Below are 19,435 nucleotides of genomic sequence, written 5' to 3'. Positions count from 1 at the left end.
GAGTTTATTTGTGTCTATATTGCAACATTTTCCGGAGATTTTTTATTAGTGCTGTGTGACGTCATTTTAATATTAGCACGCACGGACAATGTGCTTAATAGGACTCACGCACGCACTCGTGTTGCGTCTCATCCAAAGCGCGTCCATCCACAGTGGCCATCTTGTCACCATGCCCGACACGTAGAGGACATTTTGTGTCTTTTTGGAGCTGCTGGCACGTCTAATAAATCTTATGTGCTCTCTCTTGGTCCAGTAGTCCATCACTGTGTTAAAACAGGTGGGCCATATTCTTGACCAGACATCCCCCCACCCCCCCTCCTCACCCCCTCCTCCTCCCTTCCCCACATCATCCCACCTGACTGTCTCCTCTACAGTCTGTCCTCTATCCTGGCTGGCGTCCTTGTCCGCCTCCGTCTTCTCTGATGTGACGTGACTGACAATAATGGAAACTCCGCGAACGGCTGCGGAAAGCCACCGTGTAAGTCAGAAGTGTTGTTTTTAGGTATTAGAACCCCCTGTTCAGTTTGAGTGTTTTTATTTTAGTTAAAAAATATATATATATTTACATTATCCATGAAAGTCCGAAGAGAGAAAATACGCGTTTACTCTAAAGTCGATGCTAGCTAAAGTCGATGCTAATTTCAGAATTAGTAAGCATAACATTATTTTGTAAGATGCGTTACAAACATCAGCTAAATTACATTAAGGATTAAAAAAAAAAAAAGTTCATTAAGCTAGCAGACTCGTTAGAAAATATCCAAGGTTTAGTTCAAGTTTTGGTTTTATGTGCCATTTTTTACAATAAACGTCAACTGGGAGTAACAAACAACAAGTGCACTTTGCTGTCTTAATAGTCAACAGCGTTGAATGACAGCAAGATTTTGAGGGTTGAGGTTTTGTTTGACTTTTGAGGCATTTTGTTTCGTTTTGTGTTCCACCTTTATGGACAAAAGTATTGGGACACATTCCTAGTTTGCAATCACGACAACCTGTGTGCGTGTGTGCACCTGCTTTGTAATCAAAACGGAACTGTTCATTCCAGATGGCTTTTTGATTTCACGAAGGAAGGACGTTATTCCAGCTTTTATTTGATTTTAAATGGAACCGTAACATTTCCTGTAAGTCATTTTACATTTTGGTTTTCAACTCGACCTACACAACTTAAATGCCAAGTAGGGTCATCAAATCGACCTCATGAACATTTTTTTACAGACATAAGCACTGACAAGTCAACACATTTGCAAAAACATTGTTTTTTATTTGCTTTTTACACACTTATTTGGAGTCTGGGTTTTTACAGTGAAGTGATTTACAGACATTCTCATTTAGTTTTTTCCTACCCTTAAAGTAATATTTGGATGTTTAATAGCTATGATGTTTAAAATAGGCAGTCGTTTATTTATTTGCAATCTAACTATAATTTAATAAATGAATAATTAAACAAAACCAGTCAGCAAAATTTTTTGGGGGTCAATTTCCGGAAATAAATTTGAGATGGGGAATGGACATATTCAAATAAGATAATCTTGTTCAAATGGAGCTAACAGCCAATGTTAACGCTATAACTAGTTTCCCTTTGAAACTTGCGAACCACATGAAATTGAAATCTCCATTTTTTTTTTTTTAAATAAATGATTGCTCCCTTTGACAAAACTTACAACGCTTGAATCATCGTCGCAGACAATGATGTCTTGATAATTACAAATTATTCTTTTTCAACACACAAACAGTTTTGACGACAAAGCTGACCTAAGACTTAATACGAGACCAATTTTAATTTTTTTATTTGGCCGCCCTCGTTGGAACAGCAAAACTTGACTCGTCGTCTCCTTGTTGAGCGATTGCAGTTTCGATTAACGGGACAAAACCACAGCACACGTATGCAGAGATTTGAAAGAGATTTGCACTTCTTCACACCGGGGCGCCCGTTAAAAGTCCAAAACGAGCCCTTCCTAAAAGTCTGTGAATATCCTTCGGTGTTGGTATTTGTTTTTTTTTGTTCTAATCCTTGATAAATGTCGAGGAAGGTCCTGATAAGAGAACGTTGATCCTTCATCCTCCAGGCTCTACAAGAGCGGGACTCCTCCGAGCTGGAACGTTGTTGCTGGCGTGAAAGCGAAGGCCAGAGCCAGGAGCAGACTCCACGCGCGGAGACAAGCCAGTTCGGCCGGTGAGCTTCTCGCGATGGCGTTTGAATCGCCTGTCTGAGGGAGAAGCAATCACAGGTGGCAAAATTATTGTTTGACATTATATGTGCTAGGGATGTTAGAACACACCTTGTTTTTATACCGATACTCAAATCTTCAGTACTCACCGATACTGATATCAAGTGCCAATATTATTAGTACTTTTGATACATAACATTTCCCCCCAAAAAACAATGACAGATCCTTAAAAAAAAAGACGTATGTTGTTAAAATTGAATGAAATTAATGGCAATTATATTTTTTCAATTTGCTCATAAAAGTCATTTTGCATGGAGCACACAATAAAATTAATTTTAAAAAAAGAAGCCATGAATAAGATGAAACAAATAATCCAGTGGCCAGAAAAATCAAGCTTGAGGATGTTAACAAGGCAATTAAGCGCTCGGCAAACGTAAACGAGGCAATTAGACATGGAGAAGTTACAAACATATATGAACCAAAGATATATGTGATATCGCTCGCAACAAGAGTACTTACATATTCTCAGTAACGCACGCCGAAATGGCGCTGCCGGAAATAATGAAATGAACAAGTGTTACCTCATAAGGAGAAATACAGGAAACAGACGAGATGGAACAAAACTTTTGTTCCCCTCAGTCTTTCTGACAGTTCCTGACCAAAAAATGGCCACAAGAGCGGGGGCCAGTATCGATACCCGTTGCGAGTACCGATACCATGGATGTGGCCTGGTATCGGCCCGATACTGATACCTGGTATCGGTACTCGCCCATCCCTAATATGTACTGTAGTATCTGTGATGTCTAACGTATTATGAGATTAAGAGGTTAAGATCAAGTTACACATACAGTACGGTAGTGGTGGTTTGAATAAAAAAATATGTATTTTTAATCTGTTCCTACCGTGCACAATGTTGAATCCTCTGTGCGATTGGACACCAGTTTTTGGGCCTGGAAGCAGAAAAAATGGCTTTGGTTATCTGTTTGAACACATTTAGGCTATGACTCATTTATATGAGGGATCATCACCACAGTGGTCAAAACATTCCTGATTAAAATTAAACTGCACGAATAAACTAACTACCATTTGATGAGGGTGATGAATCGCTCTCACCACATCATTGCTATTAACTCATTTGCTTCCAAAAACTTATAAATATGGTCTACTTTAAATATTACCATGCTCCCAAAGACGTATTTGATCAACCAGGGCCATGTTGAAAAAAAGCTTGTTTACTCACAATTCTAAATAGCTTTGTGAATAATGATGAAACTTAGCTATATTCTATTGCGAATTGCTACAAAACGGAAACAGATAGAAACATGCATTTTTTCCCTTTTTCCCCTCCATGTTTTTATAGCAATAGAACACAATATTCTGTGGGCCTTGCAAAATCAGTCAAAATCCACAGCTGGGAGCAAAGGGGGTTGCTTCAGTGAAAATGGCTGCGAGTAAATAAGGTTAAAAGCCAATTTGATGGATTGCCACACTTAAAAAAAGACAACAAAAACAACTAGTGGTCAAAATACAAATGAAAGAAGTTTCAGTTTATGGGGGACTGTTCCCAATAAATCGGTTTCTCGCTTTGACAAAAACCAACTGAGAGCAGTGGGATGTGCGGATCAGGGTTAAACGTGACATCGTCCTCGAAAATAGACATTGAGTTGCAGCCTTCCAGTGACAAATTGTTCCCACACAACCTCACCCACAAACGGGGTCTCAGACACCCCTGCGGCCCATTCCTAGCGTTGCTACGGCAACCAATTAGCTTTGACATGACAGCTTTGGAAAGTGTGACGTCTCATCTTCGTGCCCAGGGGGCGGGATTGCGAGCGCGGCGACATAAAACCACCACTGACGCATCACGCTGGCTCAGCTTTCGGGTTGCAATCGATTGATGTCGGGCCTGTGCTGCGAGAAATTTGACAATTTCACTTCATGTGTTCATTGTGGGAACATGTCTTATTGTGATTTCTCCTCACTTTTTTTTTGCCATCAAACAACTCCCACGAAATACTTTTGATGTACACCGCTCAAATTTCAACTTGTTTCCAAAATTCACGCCTTCCTGGGTATTTATCGTCTTGATTCCACATTACTTACACTATTCGTTCAATCTTTTCCATCTAAATGAATGGAGGGTATTGCATGCCTAGGTGGCGCTATTGAGTGAATTTCCCCCCACATTTTTCCATTGTATATCATTAGTTCCAGTTTTCTAAATTAATGGAGGGTACTTTCATATAACAACTTTCTATATAAATTTCCACTTGTTTAAAAAAATTCACGCCTCCCGGGTTCAAGTGTTTTTTTTATTCATTTATCTTTCAACTGCAATTAATATGTTGTAATTTTCACATAATTTATCTTTCAATTGACTTCAAAAGCATTCAGCTTAGCATTCAGCTTAGCATTCAGCTATTAGCATTCCGCATTCCCACGCAATTTCTACTCAAATTGCACTTAGTCTAGTCTAGTCTATGCTAGTGATGTATCATGACATTCGAAGAGCGCCACTAGATCAAATATGTGCCTTGGCTCAATAAAGGTTGGGAAATTTTTACCTGTAAGGTTCCACAAATGTGATAGGACGGGTCGCCGTCCAGGTCCAGTTTGCTCAGGCCGGTGAGCGCGTCGACAGCGTTGCCGCTTCCGTCTTTGCCGTGCCGCCGCGTGCTGCTGGGCAACGCCACGGTGGGCTCGATGGGGGGCTGAGGCTGCCACACTCCCACGTCGGTACCGTTGCCGAATGCTTGGATGGCGTTTCCTGCAAGGACGGACAAAATAGATTTTCATATCAGAAGTTTTTATTTTTTTAATTTTTTTTTATGTATCTTAACTTTTTTATGTAACTTACTTTTACTTGAGTATTTTTCTCACTACATTTACTGCCACCTACAAATGCCAGCATTTCAGCTTACAAGAAATCCACTCGGAACTTGAGCATCGGCACTTACGTAGGCATCGGTTGCTGGCGAAGAACTCCACAAATTTCTCGCACTCGGGCTTGTTGTTCCCGCTGCTGCTGCAGTCGCACCACGGCGACAGGCTAATGCCGAGGGAGCGCTCGTAGTTGGGCGTGATTACCGTACCTGCAAATGGAAGACGAGGGAGATGAATCATAGTTTTGAGGCTATACATAATTACTCGGGGGGTTTCCGCGGGTCAATAAAAAGCATTATGTTATTAAATGGATTTTGCTTAAATTAAGACCTTAAATAGCATTACATACAATGTCCAGATGCACTAAAAAGTTAAATATAATTGATGTAAAAACGTCTTTTTTATTTTGCACCATCCAACATGAAATACTAATGCCACCTAGTGGCATAAAATTACCTCAACACAAATCTATGACTCAATGTCCCACGCACCTTTTAACTGTTTAGTATGTCTTGTTTTCACATTGAATTAGATTTGCTGACCCCAGCAGAAACCATATTGCTGCTAGCTAGTGATCTGTAGGTTGATGCTGAAATTTCAATAGCGCCGATAACAGAGCTTTATTTATACTGCACTGTATAGCGCATTTCATACACAAGTGTGCAAGTGTGGGTTTAAAAGCATTTAAGGGCTGACTTAACTTCTACTGGTAGTTGTGTGTGCAGCACAACAGCTAAATGCTGCTTCACCGTGTTTGCTTTGAGACCCCTACCAGATTTATACACATAAAAACAAAACAAAAAAACAGTTCATCTCAGGATGCCTTGTTATTTTTCCCTCATAAATTAAATTAATCCACCAATTTGTTGTTAAGCCGTCCCCGCCGCTCGTCTTATCTGAGCGAAACACATGCGCAATTACAAGGCAACACCTTGCAAGGAGGCACTTTTACACACAAAATTCAACAAATGAGCGCACCATCCGCGAGTTTTCAAGTCCAGTGGCAACATTTCGAGGGTATGAAAGCGAGAGCCGCGCTCACCAATGAGGCCGGAGTAGGCGAGCAGACAGTCGGCGTAGTTTTCCCGCTGACAGCCTGATATGGAGTGAGCTTCCGGCTGACAGCTGCTAATGAAATCTGCCAGTCGAGACCTGGAAACGAGCACGAAAAAACAAACAAAAAAAACAACGCAGTTGGCGTTACGAGTTGTAGTCCTGACATCGGTAGGAAACAAACATTGTCACAAAGCACTAGAGATAGACAGATACGTTTTTTTTTTCAGGGCCAATACTGATGCCGATTATTAGGAGTCAAGGAGGCCGATAATTGATATTTGAGGCCGATATTCATTTTCAGTAAAAAGAGGGAGGGGGGGGACTATTGATGTCCCAAAAATTTTAAATACAAATGCCAATCTCGATTTTGTTTTAATGTCTTAATTAAGCATGTTTATTGAACACATTTTCAGACTTTTCAAAAAAATGTATATAAAAAATATACTTCATTTTAAATTTCCCCCCAAAAAAACAAATGTTGAGGTTATCAGTACGGCTTAAAAAGTTAAATGGAAACTTAAGTACCATAGCTGTTTTTTTCCCTAAATAAAGAAATCTTAAACTTTCACATTTCTTTGTTTTAATGTCGAACAAAAACAAAAGGTTCAGAAGGTTCCCAGGGTCAGCAGCATCTCTTATAAAGTTGACTGAAAATTTTAATAAATAGTTCCCTGAGATTAAAATGGTTTTAGCTAAACCTTTTACCGGCCGTCAAATTTTGGAAAAAGGCCACTACTGATATTCGTCAGAATGCCCAATATCGGCCGATAATCGGCATATCCCTACAAAGCACTATTCTTCAGAACTATGCGCAATCTGGCATCAATTGCCGATGTTTGCAGCAATTCCAAGCAGCTGACGCCTCCCGTCCATTTTGGAACTCTCATTTCCGCCGTCCATATAATTTGGAGTGATTGCTTTCAAAGTTCACAACTGAGACCTTCTCTATTCACATAACACGACGGATCGGGATTGCGGCAGCTGAAACGCGGCGGCCATAACCAACCTAGCAATTTTCTTCCCATTAACATCACCAATGTTCTGCTTTCGCCTTTAGAAACGGTGCTTATCTCCTCTTAAAATAGACAATCGGAATTATGGCGGACGCGTTCTCAACATAATGACTGCCTGTTTGGGAACAAACGTAGCTGAAGTGGAAAAAAAAAACAGCAGTGTTGTTGATGATGTCGAGAGGAAAAGTCACCTGCAGATGTAGTTGGTCTTGCAGGCGTTCTGCAGAGACAGACAGTTGGCTTTGTCCCTGTCTTCGTACGAGCACGCCGGCACGATGGTTTGGCGGCGGCGCTCGGCGCACGCCGTCTGGTCGCCCGCTGGACACGAGCAGAAAAGCATGCCGTAGCTGTACTTGGTCGGAACCTGCGTTAGGGAACACAATTTAAGAAGTCAATTAAGTGGTTTTTTTTTCCTGACTTCTTTGGGGGTGTGGCTAAAAGAGCGTCTCGTAACGCACTTTGAAGTCTGGTATGATTCGGATTATATAAGAACTTGAGCACCTTTGTTCATATTGCCGATTATCCAGCACAATTGTGACCAGCTAGCTATGACGGCACCCTGAAAATGCATTTTCCCTCTGGATCGGCCACTTTAGAGTGCCTCGTTGTTGCGGCATGGCAATGACTCGGTGGGCTATGTTCCTGCCACAAAGATGCTAAAACAGATTTATTATACAGATTTTAGTTTTACTTTGGTTTAAAGCCATCTGGTTAGCATGTCTGGTTAGCATGTCTACCTCGCAGGTCCCCCATGCTTTCGCAAAACTTGTGAAGTAGTGACAGCAAAATCAATTATATGCTCTTCCACTAGAGGGCAGAAGGCACATAATTAACTTGTGTATCCACTGGAAAATGTTGTTATACAGTATGTGCCTTTAGTACAAGAGGGCGGGGGCAATATTCAGAGAAAAAAAAACTCGAAAATTTGCCACTTTATAATTATTTTTTGTAAATTTGCCACTTTTTAAAGTGGTATATTTGTGAGAAAATAATTTGCCACTTTATAAAGTCGCAAATATGCAAGGACAAAACTCAGAAACTTGTTGTAAGTGGCAAATGTGCAAGTTTTTTTTGCCCCCGCCCTCTAAAAAATATATATTTATACGTGGCCCTAATAAGCCGTTGTGCTTTAGAAACATTAGTACAACAAACCAAGTTGGGTCAAACGTCGACTTGGTGTCACAATATATGTATATATAAATAAAAAAAAATCTTGCTAAATATTGTATTTCTTAAACTGTGTCAAATCTGTCATCCAGGAAAACTAACTAGCTAATATTTTATATATATATTTTTTTTTATTTTAATTTTATTAATAATAATAATAATAATAATAAAAACAAAAACTTTGTGCATAACACAAGTTTCTATTTAAGCTTCATTACCTTGTCGAAGAAGTGCCGCAGGGCCTTGTGGCACTTGCGCTTGTTGCACACCTCGGAGGCCGACACCCTGCTGGTGCACGGGTTGATGTAGGCCGAGCGGTACTTCTTGCACGTGTCGTTCAGGTTGCACGCCTTGGCCGCGTTCAGGCAGTTGTTCTCCTTGGTGGACGCCGGCTCGGCTGACGGCCACACAAACAAACGTTTGAATCGTTTTGCATCAAATATTTCACTTATTGACATTTGTCGCTTCCTTAAGACGTGGATGTGTGTGCGTGCACGTTGCAAAAGGCTCGGATTGTGTGTGTGTGTGTGTGTGTGCGTGTGTGTGTGACTAAGAGATTGAAGCTGGAGGTCAGAGTGACTCTTCATACAAAAGCAAAGTGCCCTCAGCAGGAGAAAACCTTTCCCGTGTTCTGCTCTTAATAAGTCCACCGGGAGGTCAGATTGCCTCTTTCATGACTAATTCCATTTTACCGTCTTGAGTAAATGCGATTCGAACGCATCGAAAACATGACTTTCATTCCGAGCATCGATGATGTCATCCCGTGTCACAGATTCACAATATAAAAGTTGTTTCATTTGTCAGGAAAAGACAAAGCACAAATCTCAGGTTTCCGCCCTTGAGCAAGCCCACCATGGCGCCATGGATGTGTACAAACACTGGAGTCTGACCTTTGACCCCGACAAAAACAGCTCCTGGAAACAAATGCGATCACCTCCGGGGATACTTTCACTTACGACGACGTGCCAAATCATCACCCAAAACCTCTCTTTGTTTTGGTTGCCTTCTTTTACGACGTGACAGATGACAGATGGCAAAATATTAAATGTGTGTCGTTATGAAGTGTGACTATGCATTTTTGTGGTTTTGTTCCTTATTTTCTAAACGCCGAATGTTCAATTTGTTCTGTTTTTGCTGCTCGAGCGCGGACTAGAACCCAAATCCAAAAGTTCACTAATCTGGATGTAGACGTGCTTATTAACTTGATGGCCCATCAACTATCATAACAATGAGCGTCATCCGCCCGGTCTGTTGCTCGAGCGCCAACGAGAACTCTCAACCAAAGAGCACGGTAGTGAAATAACGGATATTTAAGTGCTGCTTCTTACTGCCAGCTAATCATCGTACAAAATACGACTGGCAATGTAACGCTCTATCTGTTCTCTTGCCTTTGCTCGAGCGCTGACTAGAACTCTAGAGAGTGAAATATCACTAGTGAAATGTAAATATTGGTTGAGCTGCTTCTTAATTCTATCCAGCATCATCATCTTGAGAAAATATCCCTGCCAAATTGCAACTAAGCTTCATCCGTGTTCATTGTGGCTGCTCAAGCTCTGACTAGAACTCGCAACCTAAAGTTCGTTAGCAAAATATGGGTAATTCTTTCCATTATCTTAAAAAAAAGATATCACTTTGCAATTGCAACCACCACCTGTTTGTTCTGTGCTGACTAGAACTCCCAAACAAAAGCTCATTTGTGAAATATGGCTCAGGTATTGCTTCTTAACTCTGTCATTTTGATCAAATATCACTGGCAATTTCAAGCTCCATCTGTTCTGCTCCAGCGCTGACGAGAACTTGCAACCAAAAGCTTCGCTCGTGAAATATGGATACGGTTGTGATTCTTCATTCTGTTGTCATCTTGAGAAAATATCACAAGCAACTACCAGCTCCATCTGTTCTGTTGATGCCCGAGCGCTGACGAGAACTCGCAACAAGACGCTGACGCAAGAGATTTTGGGAGTGTTGCTTCTAAATCCCGTCCATCATTATCAAACCATCTATAACTGGCAATTTCGAGCTCCGTCTGTTCGGTTGTCTCTGCTGGAGTGCCGACTAGAACCCACCACCAAAAGCTCACTAGTGAAATTCTTCTTTGCTCTAATTGGTCCATCGTCATAAAAATGACCACTGGCCATACCGATCTTCTTGACTTCACCTCGCTCGTGCTCATCACTGGCAATACATTAGCAATACGTATATGCAGGCTTATTTGCATATAGATGACTATTGTAGCGTATGTATGCACACCTTTTTATAGCAACATGCCTGTGTAGTCGCAATATCTCAAAGGGCATCGCCGTGTCATGCGCCGCCATCTTGGTGGGGTCACGCTCGGCTCCTTTAATAACATTTCCAAGTCGCGCAATGTCAACGTCCATTGACACAAGGTTAGTCACCGCGTGAAAGCACCGTGTGTGCGCGCACACGTGTTGCTTACTGACATTTTTGTCGTGAGTCATGATGCAAAAAAAACGTGTGACTTTGACACATGACTCATTCAAGGTGTCCACGAAGTACATCATCGGTGCACCGTAAAGACTACAATGGAAGAGCGAAAATCTGCGTATAATAATAATAATAATAGGGGTGTAAAAATTAGTGAGTTAATTTAAAGTTCCTTTAAGGCCACACATTTTTTTAACGCACGATTGACCGCCCCTTACTTGGAAAGCCTGTAACTGGGGGAATTCCAGTCGCAACGCAGCAGACATAAATTAGCATAAATTAGCATTCATACATTTAATAATAATGCATATATTTGTGGAGACTGGGGTCAAGTTGTATATTACAATTTTTAAAATGTGCAGAATTTTACAAGTTATTTCATGTTCAGGATTAGATAGCTCTAAATATGAAAAGTAAAATGCACTGAGCTGTCGCCGATGTCTTACAAATGCAATTATGCCATCTAGTGGCGGAAAAAGGACCAACACAAATCAATATCACACTCGTTTTTTCAGTGACTAAAAGATGCGGCCATATTTCTGTTAATGTTTTTTTCCACTTTTATGTTAACAAGAATATGAAAACTTAGGAAAAAAATTTATTCTACATTTTATTGTACATTTAGAACAATATAAAATTTGCGATTAATCGTGAGTTAACTATTGAAGTCATGCGATTAATTACAATTAAAAAAAATTAATCGCCTGACACCCCTAAATCATCATCATCATCTCAGTGATGATGGATTGGACCTGCTGCCATCTCGTGGAAGCGCATTTAATTGGTCAGACTGTCAGTATATGTCACCAGCATAGACAGCGAAACAGCTGTCAATAAATAATCCTTTTTCTAATACTAATTTGTTCAATCACAATTCATCGTGAGCGTCCAAGTTGCTCGGGTATGCTCAGGCACGCTCCACTCGGCCTTATCTCAACCGCGTCCGGCGCAGCGGGGTTGCACTCCGCAAAAATGTTGACCCGTTTTTCTCCTTTTGTGTTGAAACGGTCCTTGTTTTGATTCATGGTGAGCCTTATTCCTTATCTGCCAGCCTCCCAACCATTTGTTTTCAATTCCATTTATTTTCTCACTCCAACGATTGCAGAGCGTGAAGAAAAACGGTAAATAATAAAGGAAAGAAAAACATTGCGGGAAGTCGTATTTAAATGTCACATTGCAGAATCCTCTACTGTAAATACACCGAATTGCAGACTCAAATGTCTTTAGGAGGAGTTTTGATCTCATTAGAGGTGGGATTCATTCGTAGGAAATATGTTTTATTCAAGTTAAGAGGTCATCCTACTGTATATTGCATTGAAATGTGCAAATATGGCCGCCATTTGCACGAGCTTGATCATTTGGAGAAAACAGTATGTGAATGTAGTACAAAATCACACCAAAGGCTAAACACCAAGTAGAACCCGACCGATATGCATTTTTTCAGGCCGATATCGTTTTTTGGCAGAAAAACTGATTGCCGATTAATCTGCCGGCTATTTAAAAATATATATTTAATGCATAAAATTGTGTTCCCACAGCATTTGTGTGTGAATATTCATTATTTGAAGGAAAAACACTCCCAAAGTCGATGCTAACCTCCTGTTAGCATTTTAATGGGATCCTCCCTTCACTTTTAGCATTAGCGCTAGACTAGTGATGTTTTAGAAACGAATATTTTGTATTTTAACATATAGTGGATGTAATTCTTAACGTCGTGTGTATAGTTTTATAGTTAACTCCAACTGAGGTGCCATGAAACGGCTTAAATGACTCTTGGGGACAACAGAATAACATATGCTACACACTTGCTAGTTGCTAATGCTACGTAGGCAAAATGGTGCATTCAGGGTACTTTCACAGCGTCGGAAACTTGGGTGTTCTTTAATAACATTTTAAGGGAAAAATAATCGGCCGATTGTTTTGGTGGATATTTGAAGGTCAATAATCGCCTGATTATAATCGGCGGCTGATTAATCGGTCGGGCCCTAAAAAACAGTATGTGTATGTAAAAAGGTTAAACACTAAGTAGGGCTATAGTTATCCAATATTTTTAGAATAGAGTTATTCTACCGATGAATCGGATAAAAGTTGAGTATTACACATTTAAACTGCACCATTTTCCACTTTTGACTTTAAGACTTATATTTACCAATATAGTATTTTTCCTTAAATTGCATGAAATTAATGACAATTTACTGTTCTTCTAATCACTAGTTCCTGATTGTAAAACAGCCACAAGATGGCATCTGATACTGGTATCGGCCGCCATCTTAAAATAAGGCTGGTATCGGTACTTGCCCTATTTTTTGTCCATATTTCAAAGAATAACCAAATGAGTATTTTGCTGCAGATTTTTTTTTTTTTAATAAATAAATGTTATTTTTAATGATTTATTTTGATAAATATATGTTGTTTTTTTTAAATAAAAAATAAAAAATAAATAATAATAAAATGATAAAATTAGTTAAATTATTTTTTTGCTGAAGTGGTATCATTTGGCCAGTTTCTATGTATGTGCATATTATGTATGCATATACAAATACTGTATGTATATAGATGTATATTTGTGTGTATGTATATTAGTTATGGTGATACACACATAGCTGTTATACTGCAAGTGTGTGTTTGTTTCAGTGTGACAGTTGCTTGATTGACAGCCTGTGCAGTAGATGCACTCTAACACACTCACGCACACACACACACACTGTAATGGCGCAGACCGATGGCTAATAAGTCTTTTGTTTGTGTGTTTTCGTTGTAGCTCAACATGCTTCGCAGCACGCTCGTGTCCTGTACAAACAGCGAGCAACATTCCTGATGACATTCCTTTTCAAATCCGCCATTAGCGCACACGCACGCACACAAACAACGACGAATCCTGCTAAATGGGACCAAAACTACCGCGCACATGGTCAACAGTGTCAGATGATGGACGGCAGCTAATTTACATCCGGAGGGCAATCGGCCAGTACATTAAATGCTAGCGCAGAGGTGGGGGCAACATATGGCACGTGGGCCATTTCCGGCCCGAGGAACTGTTCTAAAAAGAACCCACATTTCAATTAATAAAAAAATAATGAAAAATACAATCTTACCTGCAATGATTGGAGCCAAGCGAAAGATATCCGATAGGCGGCTGTTGACTGGCTCGTATGGAGAATATTCCAGTAAATCGTTACCTGTGGGGAACATGCTGACATATTATCACTGATCTGAATATATGACCGGATAGCCGATAGGCCAAGGTTTTTGAAGCCGCGAGGCCGCCATATTCCTCCTCCCAAGAAACGTTTATTGGCATACAATTTTCAAACATTTTAGACATGAGTACTTAGTAGAAACAGCATGATTTATGATGTTTTAAATTTGTTAAACATAAACAAGAGGACTTTAGACATTTTACCACTTCCCTTAAATATGTATAAAATCTATGCTTAATGATGTTTACAGGAGGAAACGTGTATATTTTTTATTAACTAATTATAACTAATTCAACAAAAGATGCCTCTGTCTGGTAAATCTAATACTGGAGTCTAAGGAACTGAGCGCAAAAAACAAAAACAAAAAAACACGGCGGTCTTCAATGCACCATATACCGTTCCCTTGTTAATTTAAAAATATATATATATTTTTTTTTAACTTGGTAAAAAATAGTGACCACCCCACCCGTCCCTATACTAACTGCCTACGAGTTGTATATGTCTAATCGTATACTGTAGTTTGCTAGCAAGATGGCCGCCCTGTCGCTTCAACGGCTTGCGCGATGAGCTATCGGCTATCAGTCATATATTCAGATCAGTGCATATTACATGATGTAAACTAGCATCACATGCTCAAATACTTATATATTTTTATATCATATTTTTTCCCCCTAGGCCAGCTACTTACTGGAGGCTTGTTCTGACCAGTTAGCATAGAAGCTAACACAGCTAGCATGTACTGAAACGAATATCTGTTTCGCTATCTCACTAAATTGCTCTCTTGCTTTTTTATATAGCTATACATTTTCTTAAAGGTGTATAAAAGACCTTTTAAGTACCCTGTAAACTCTGATAAATGCTCCAAAAGATGCGCAGGCAGTTCTTCTCCTTCTTCATGCCCCTCCTGCACCTGCAGCGGTTGAGGGGGTTCTGCTTCATGGCCTCCATGGCGCTGCGGCACTCGCCCTGCGCCTCCGGAGCCGTCACGGCGCTCAGGCCGCTCTGCCTGCCGGCCACGCACTGCCTCATGGTGCGGTACTTGGTGCTGCAGGTGGCCTCCTTCAGGCACTGCTCGCTGGCCCTGACGCAGTCCAAGCGTGCGGCCCCTCCGCCTCCGCCTCTGGGGTCGCCGCCGCCGCCGCCGACCCCCTTCAAGGTGGACACCAAGTCTGGGGGAGTTGCGGGGAAGAATCTCACTCACTATGACGCGCACTTTGCATAAAAGCTCATTTCGTGTACGGACAACATAAAAAAACGACTTACCAGGGAATGATAAGATGATGGCAAAAGTTGTTAAAATCATCGTGTATTTTTATTATTATTATTATTATTATTATTTTTAAACCGGTGCTCCAGCGATTAGACAGAGGTCGCCATCATGCGTGCGCATCCTGTTGGCTCACCAGCCGCACAAAAGCATCCGTTCCGCGCGTTTTGGACCACGCCGAATCATCCCCCACGTCAGCCCGTAGCCCGACGTCCACACCGCGGCCTGTATAAACGCCGCTTAAGTAGTCGCAAATGACGGTTTTTCTTAAAAGTGATCTTTTTGCGAAGCTGGTTCCGCTTCCTCTGGCGCGTAAAGTTTAACGGTCCGTCATTGCGCTTCTCCGGTGGTCCAAAGCAAGTTTAAATCCCGCCATAGAGATGAAAACGTCGTCATCATAATGATGATAATAGTATAAATCCTGTTCGGTTGAGGGAGGCGGAGACGACCGAGCGCGTCCGGACTCTCGTGGCTGAAAAAGACCAAGTGGGTTCGTTCGGGATGAGGCGAGAGAAGCGAGGGGTGTGACGTCGCGTCGCGTCGCGTCCCTGCACGCTCGCCCACCACCACCATCATCAGGTTCATTAAGTGCACCCTCCCCCCGAACACTAAATGGGTCACCTACTTACGGACACTATATTAGGTACACTTATAATGCACTTCAATTTCTGCCCAAATGGTAACAAGTCAAATTTGGAAGATTACGAAATGAAAAGTCAGTGATACAAATGCTGTTAAAAGGCAAAGGGGAAGTCAACCCCCAAATGTTTTTTTATTTTACTTTATTTACAATAATATTTCCTATATGCCTAAACACAGCATTCTGATTATTATACAGTATTGCGTTTGTGGAATATGAATTAAGCAGAAAAATCCACCCGGTTGTATCCATCTCACGGGCAGCCATTTTTCAAAATGATTTTTTTAAATTACATTTTTTATTTTAAATATTAATTTATTTTTGTATTTTTTTTAATTAAATATAGTTTTTATTTGTATTATTTTTTTATTATTAATACAGTTGCATGTTATCGGGCAACCATTTAAAAAACTATTGTTTTTAATGGTATTATTTGTTTGTGTTTTAGTTTTTATTTATTTTATTTATAGTTTTTTTTTTCTTTCAATTAAGCAGAAAATCCACCTGTTTTATCCATCTCAGGGGCGGCCATATTATTATTATTATTAAATCATCATTAGTACAGTTGCATGTTATGGGGTGGCAATTTTTCAAAACTATTTTAAATGGTTTTATTTTTATTTATTTTTTATACATTTTAGTTATTTTTAAATACACAGAAAAGTCCATTATTTATTATTATTATTATTTTGATAATTGTATTTTTATTTATTAAAAATATTTAAAAATATTTTGTAATTTATTTATTTTATTATTAATACGGTTGCATGTTATGGGGGCTGCCATTTGACCAATTGCTTTACTGAAACTGACACCACAGTTGCTTCGGTAGCAACCAATCACGACTTAGCTTGCAAACATCACATGACCAAACTCAGAAAACATGCAAGAGGCAAAACAGGTACCACATTTTCACAGGTACAGCAAAAATGTGCTGGGTCAAGAAGAATCTTGAAACAGATCATGCTTATCATACAAAAAGAAAATAGACAGCATTGATACAAATAGCTATTAATGATTTAAAAAAATATATTAAAATAACAATGTGTATTGCTCAGTGTATGAATGAATGCAAACATGCTTCTGTATGCGCGGACTATTGAGCGAGGCATCGATTGTGTGAGTGCATGCGAGCATTGAACAAATTGACTGCTCAATTTATTGCTCCTTTTCCCTAAGTTGCTCTAAATTATCCCCTTACGCTTTCAATATGATTTCCGTTTGGCAGATGTCAATGAAGTGTTTTTGAGATGATTGCAGCCGGCCTCGTAAACACAGCCGACGTCAATATTTCATTGAATATATAATTGTCACACTTCAACCAGCCAAGTGATTGAAGACTGACGTAAACAATTTGCTTGTTGCTTGCATGATGTATTTATGTAATCCACGCTCTATGCGTGTTTTACTTATGTAACCAGCATGTCGTGCTCTATGGCAGTCATTGTTTTAATGGGTTGTGGACTAGTAATAAAAAATTAATTAAGGCACGCTGGGTTATTTGCGTACTTACTGATTTTCATTACTGATTAAAGATATCAATTGATTATTTTACAATATATTGTCACTATAAAATTGGCAGGAATTATAGGTGATTTTTTATTTTTATTTTTATTTTTATTTTGAATGTCTCATGTTGTAAAGTTTAAAAAGAAAAAAAATGTATTTCATATTTGAAAATATTTTTAAATGGCTAGTATCAGCCAATTAAATCGGCTGGCTGACTGATCGGCCAGGCCCTAGTACTGCATATGTCTTCAAAAACGATTACCTAATGCATTTTCTTTATCTTCACTTCTGTATAAGCGACAAAAGGAAATTGCCGGTCCCAGGGTGGCAAGCGTTGAGAATCACTGTATCTCCCTGGCACGTGATTGATTGACACTTTGAGGAAGGCAGCCGTGCTGGTTCCACTTAAGCAAATCTATATTGAAAAATAAACACAAGTGCAAGTGGATGAAAAGCTCCCTTGTCAGCGTTATCTATGCTAACCGCCGCCATTCATTCCTTTAATGTGTCGCTAGTAAACCGTGGCAGGATGAGATTGGACCAATCAATAGCGGCGTATACTACGTACCTGTCACAGAGATTAGCAGCGGGATACCATCATTCACTTCACGCTAAAAGGATTCATTTGCTCTTCAAGGCGCGGTCATAAACATCACGTACAAAAAAAACAACTGGCAAATACAATATTGAATCATCTAAAATACTTTGAAGAATATCTTATTAAACGCCATACCCCAAATAGACACATGGTAACGGTTGAGTAAAAACAGTAAATGCGCTCGGCCATTATCACAAAATGTAACAAAGAATTTTAAATGCCTTGCTTAAATAAGCCTTCGATAAAGGCCTTACTCCAAATTGGATATTTATTGATGCAAAAATAATTGACCAAAATGCACTTTTGCGGCCATTATCACAAAATGTAACAAATAATTTTAAATGCCTTACCTAAATAAGCCTTCGATAAATGCCTTACCCCAAATTGGTGCCTTGTAAATATATACAGTAAACGTCACAGGCTGCCATGTGAGATGTGGCACTTAATATTACAACAAATTTACTCAAAAACGTTTTTTGATGCCTTACCTTTAACACCTCTTTGCAGTTGAGTAAATACAGTAAACAGCAGTTTGTCAACACGTCAGAAGCCATCACGCCCTCAAGCTCTTGTGTTGTCACACCCCGCCAAGATTGTTGACGCCGTACTACGCAGGAACACACCAGTTGCATATGTGAACACACACACACACACACACACGTGAGAATTTTCACGACTGCCCTAGCGTAAAGCCGAGCAAAGTGTGACGGCAGCAAATTAGTGTCAGTTTTGCTTTTTCGGGCTTCGACCACAACGCGTCTTGAGTAGACGGCGGGCGCGCTCGTGCTTGATGGTGTGAAAAGCAAGGCAATGGGCCTTCAAGTGCTTTCTTCAGCTTCACTTTTTCCTCATCACGACATGATGAGAAAACGTTGACATTACTTTGATTGTACTTTTTTTTTTTTGTTCTGCTGCAACTAAAAAGCATGTGTGACATTTGAGCAGGGTTTAAAAGCCTAAGAAGGGTAAATTGTATGTACAATTAATACTTAATGATTATGATGATCCTTATAAAGGCAGATTTGTTGATGGTGCTGGACTGCATGTGCAAGTGTATCTAATTTTGTGTCCTATTGTGTGGCCCTTCTTGGGAAAGTCCCAATTTGGGCAACAGTGCCCCCAAGTGGATGATATGATAACATACAATCTTTTTTCTCTCCATAGTTAATCATACTTAGGGTTTCTTGCATGGACTTTTATGGCTCCCATATGCACATGTAGTAAAAAAAAAAAAAAGAGTAAGCGGTAAGTATAATAAAGTGACCTTCTCTTTACATCCACTGTCACTTTATGTTCTCCTCAGTCCATATTTTCTTTTGATTATCGTCGGCAGAGGCAAGATGTGGGTCATTTCCTGTGCAAGCGCACACTCCCAAACGTTTATTCCTCCTGAGATCCCCGTGAACTCCTCTCATCCGCTCATTGTTATTTTTAAGCAGCTCCGTGGATGGAGAAGTAGAAACTCCTAATTAATTTCCTCTCTGTAGAC

General features: G+C 39.9%; 2 protein-coding genes across 2 annotated transcripts in view; one reads left to right on the top strand and one right to left on the bottom strand.

Annotated features, from left to right (window-relative positions):
- Positions 1–344: 344 nt before the first annotated feature.
- nrg3b (neuregulin 3b) overlaps positions 345–19,435 on the top strand; it is a 251,507-nt gene continuing 232,416 nt past the window's right edge. The window contains exons 1-2 of the mRNA XM_086064515.1: positions 345–478; positions 2,064–2,170. The gene's annotated coding sequence lies outside the window, so the exon portion shown is untranslated. The remainder of the gene's footprint in view (positions 479–2,063; positions 2,171–19,435) is intronic.
- On the bottom strand, positions 1,232–15,673 carry gfra1b (gdnf family receptor alpha 1b). Its single transcript, XM_086064517.1, has 10 exons — positions 15,196–15,673; positions 14,772–15,101; positions 13,828–13,911; positions 8,503–8,681; positions 7,309–7,481; positions 6,091–6,200; positions 5,123–5,257; positions 4,730–4,932; positions 3,068–3,115; positions 1,232–2,204 (listed from the first exon to the last, which is right to left on the bottom strand). The coding sequence occupies exons 1-10, from the start codon at positions 15,233–15,235 to the stop codon at positions 2,067–2,069; spliced, it is 1,440 nt and encodes a 479-aa protein (XP_085920643.1). The 5' UTR covers positions 15,236–15,673; the 3' UTR covers positions 1,232–2,066.

The sequence above is a fragment of the Leptonotus elevatus genome, chromosome 20 (genome assembly GCF_054856555.1).
Source record: "Leptonotus elevatus isolate MCC_2025b chromosome 20, RoL_Lele_1.0, whole genome shotgun sequence".
In the NCBI taxonomy this organism is placed as follows: Eukaryota; Metazoa; Chordata; class Actinopteri; order Syngnathiformes; family Syngnathidae; genus Leptonotus; species Leptonotus elevatus.
Note: the sequence above shows the minus strand (reverse complement) of the source record. Positions and strands in the feature narration are given on the sequence as shown.

What these genes read in the sequence shown, in the direction of transcription:
- gfra1b (XM_086064517.1), bottom strand. Translation starts at nt 15,235, where the DNA reads ATGATTTTAACAACTTTTGCCATCATCTTATCATTCCCTG. An exon ending in TGCGGCACTTCTTCGACAAG is followed by an intron (nt 7,482 to 8,502) that starts GTAATGAAGCTT and finishes TCCCTAACGCAG; the next exon opens with GTTCCGACCAAGTACAGCTA. An exon ending in CGCCTACTCCGGCCTCATTG is followed by an intron (nt 5,258 to 6,090) that starts GTGAGCGCGGCT and finishes TTCCATTTGCAG; the next exon opens with GTACGGTAATCACGCCCAAC.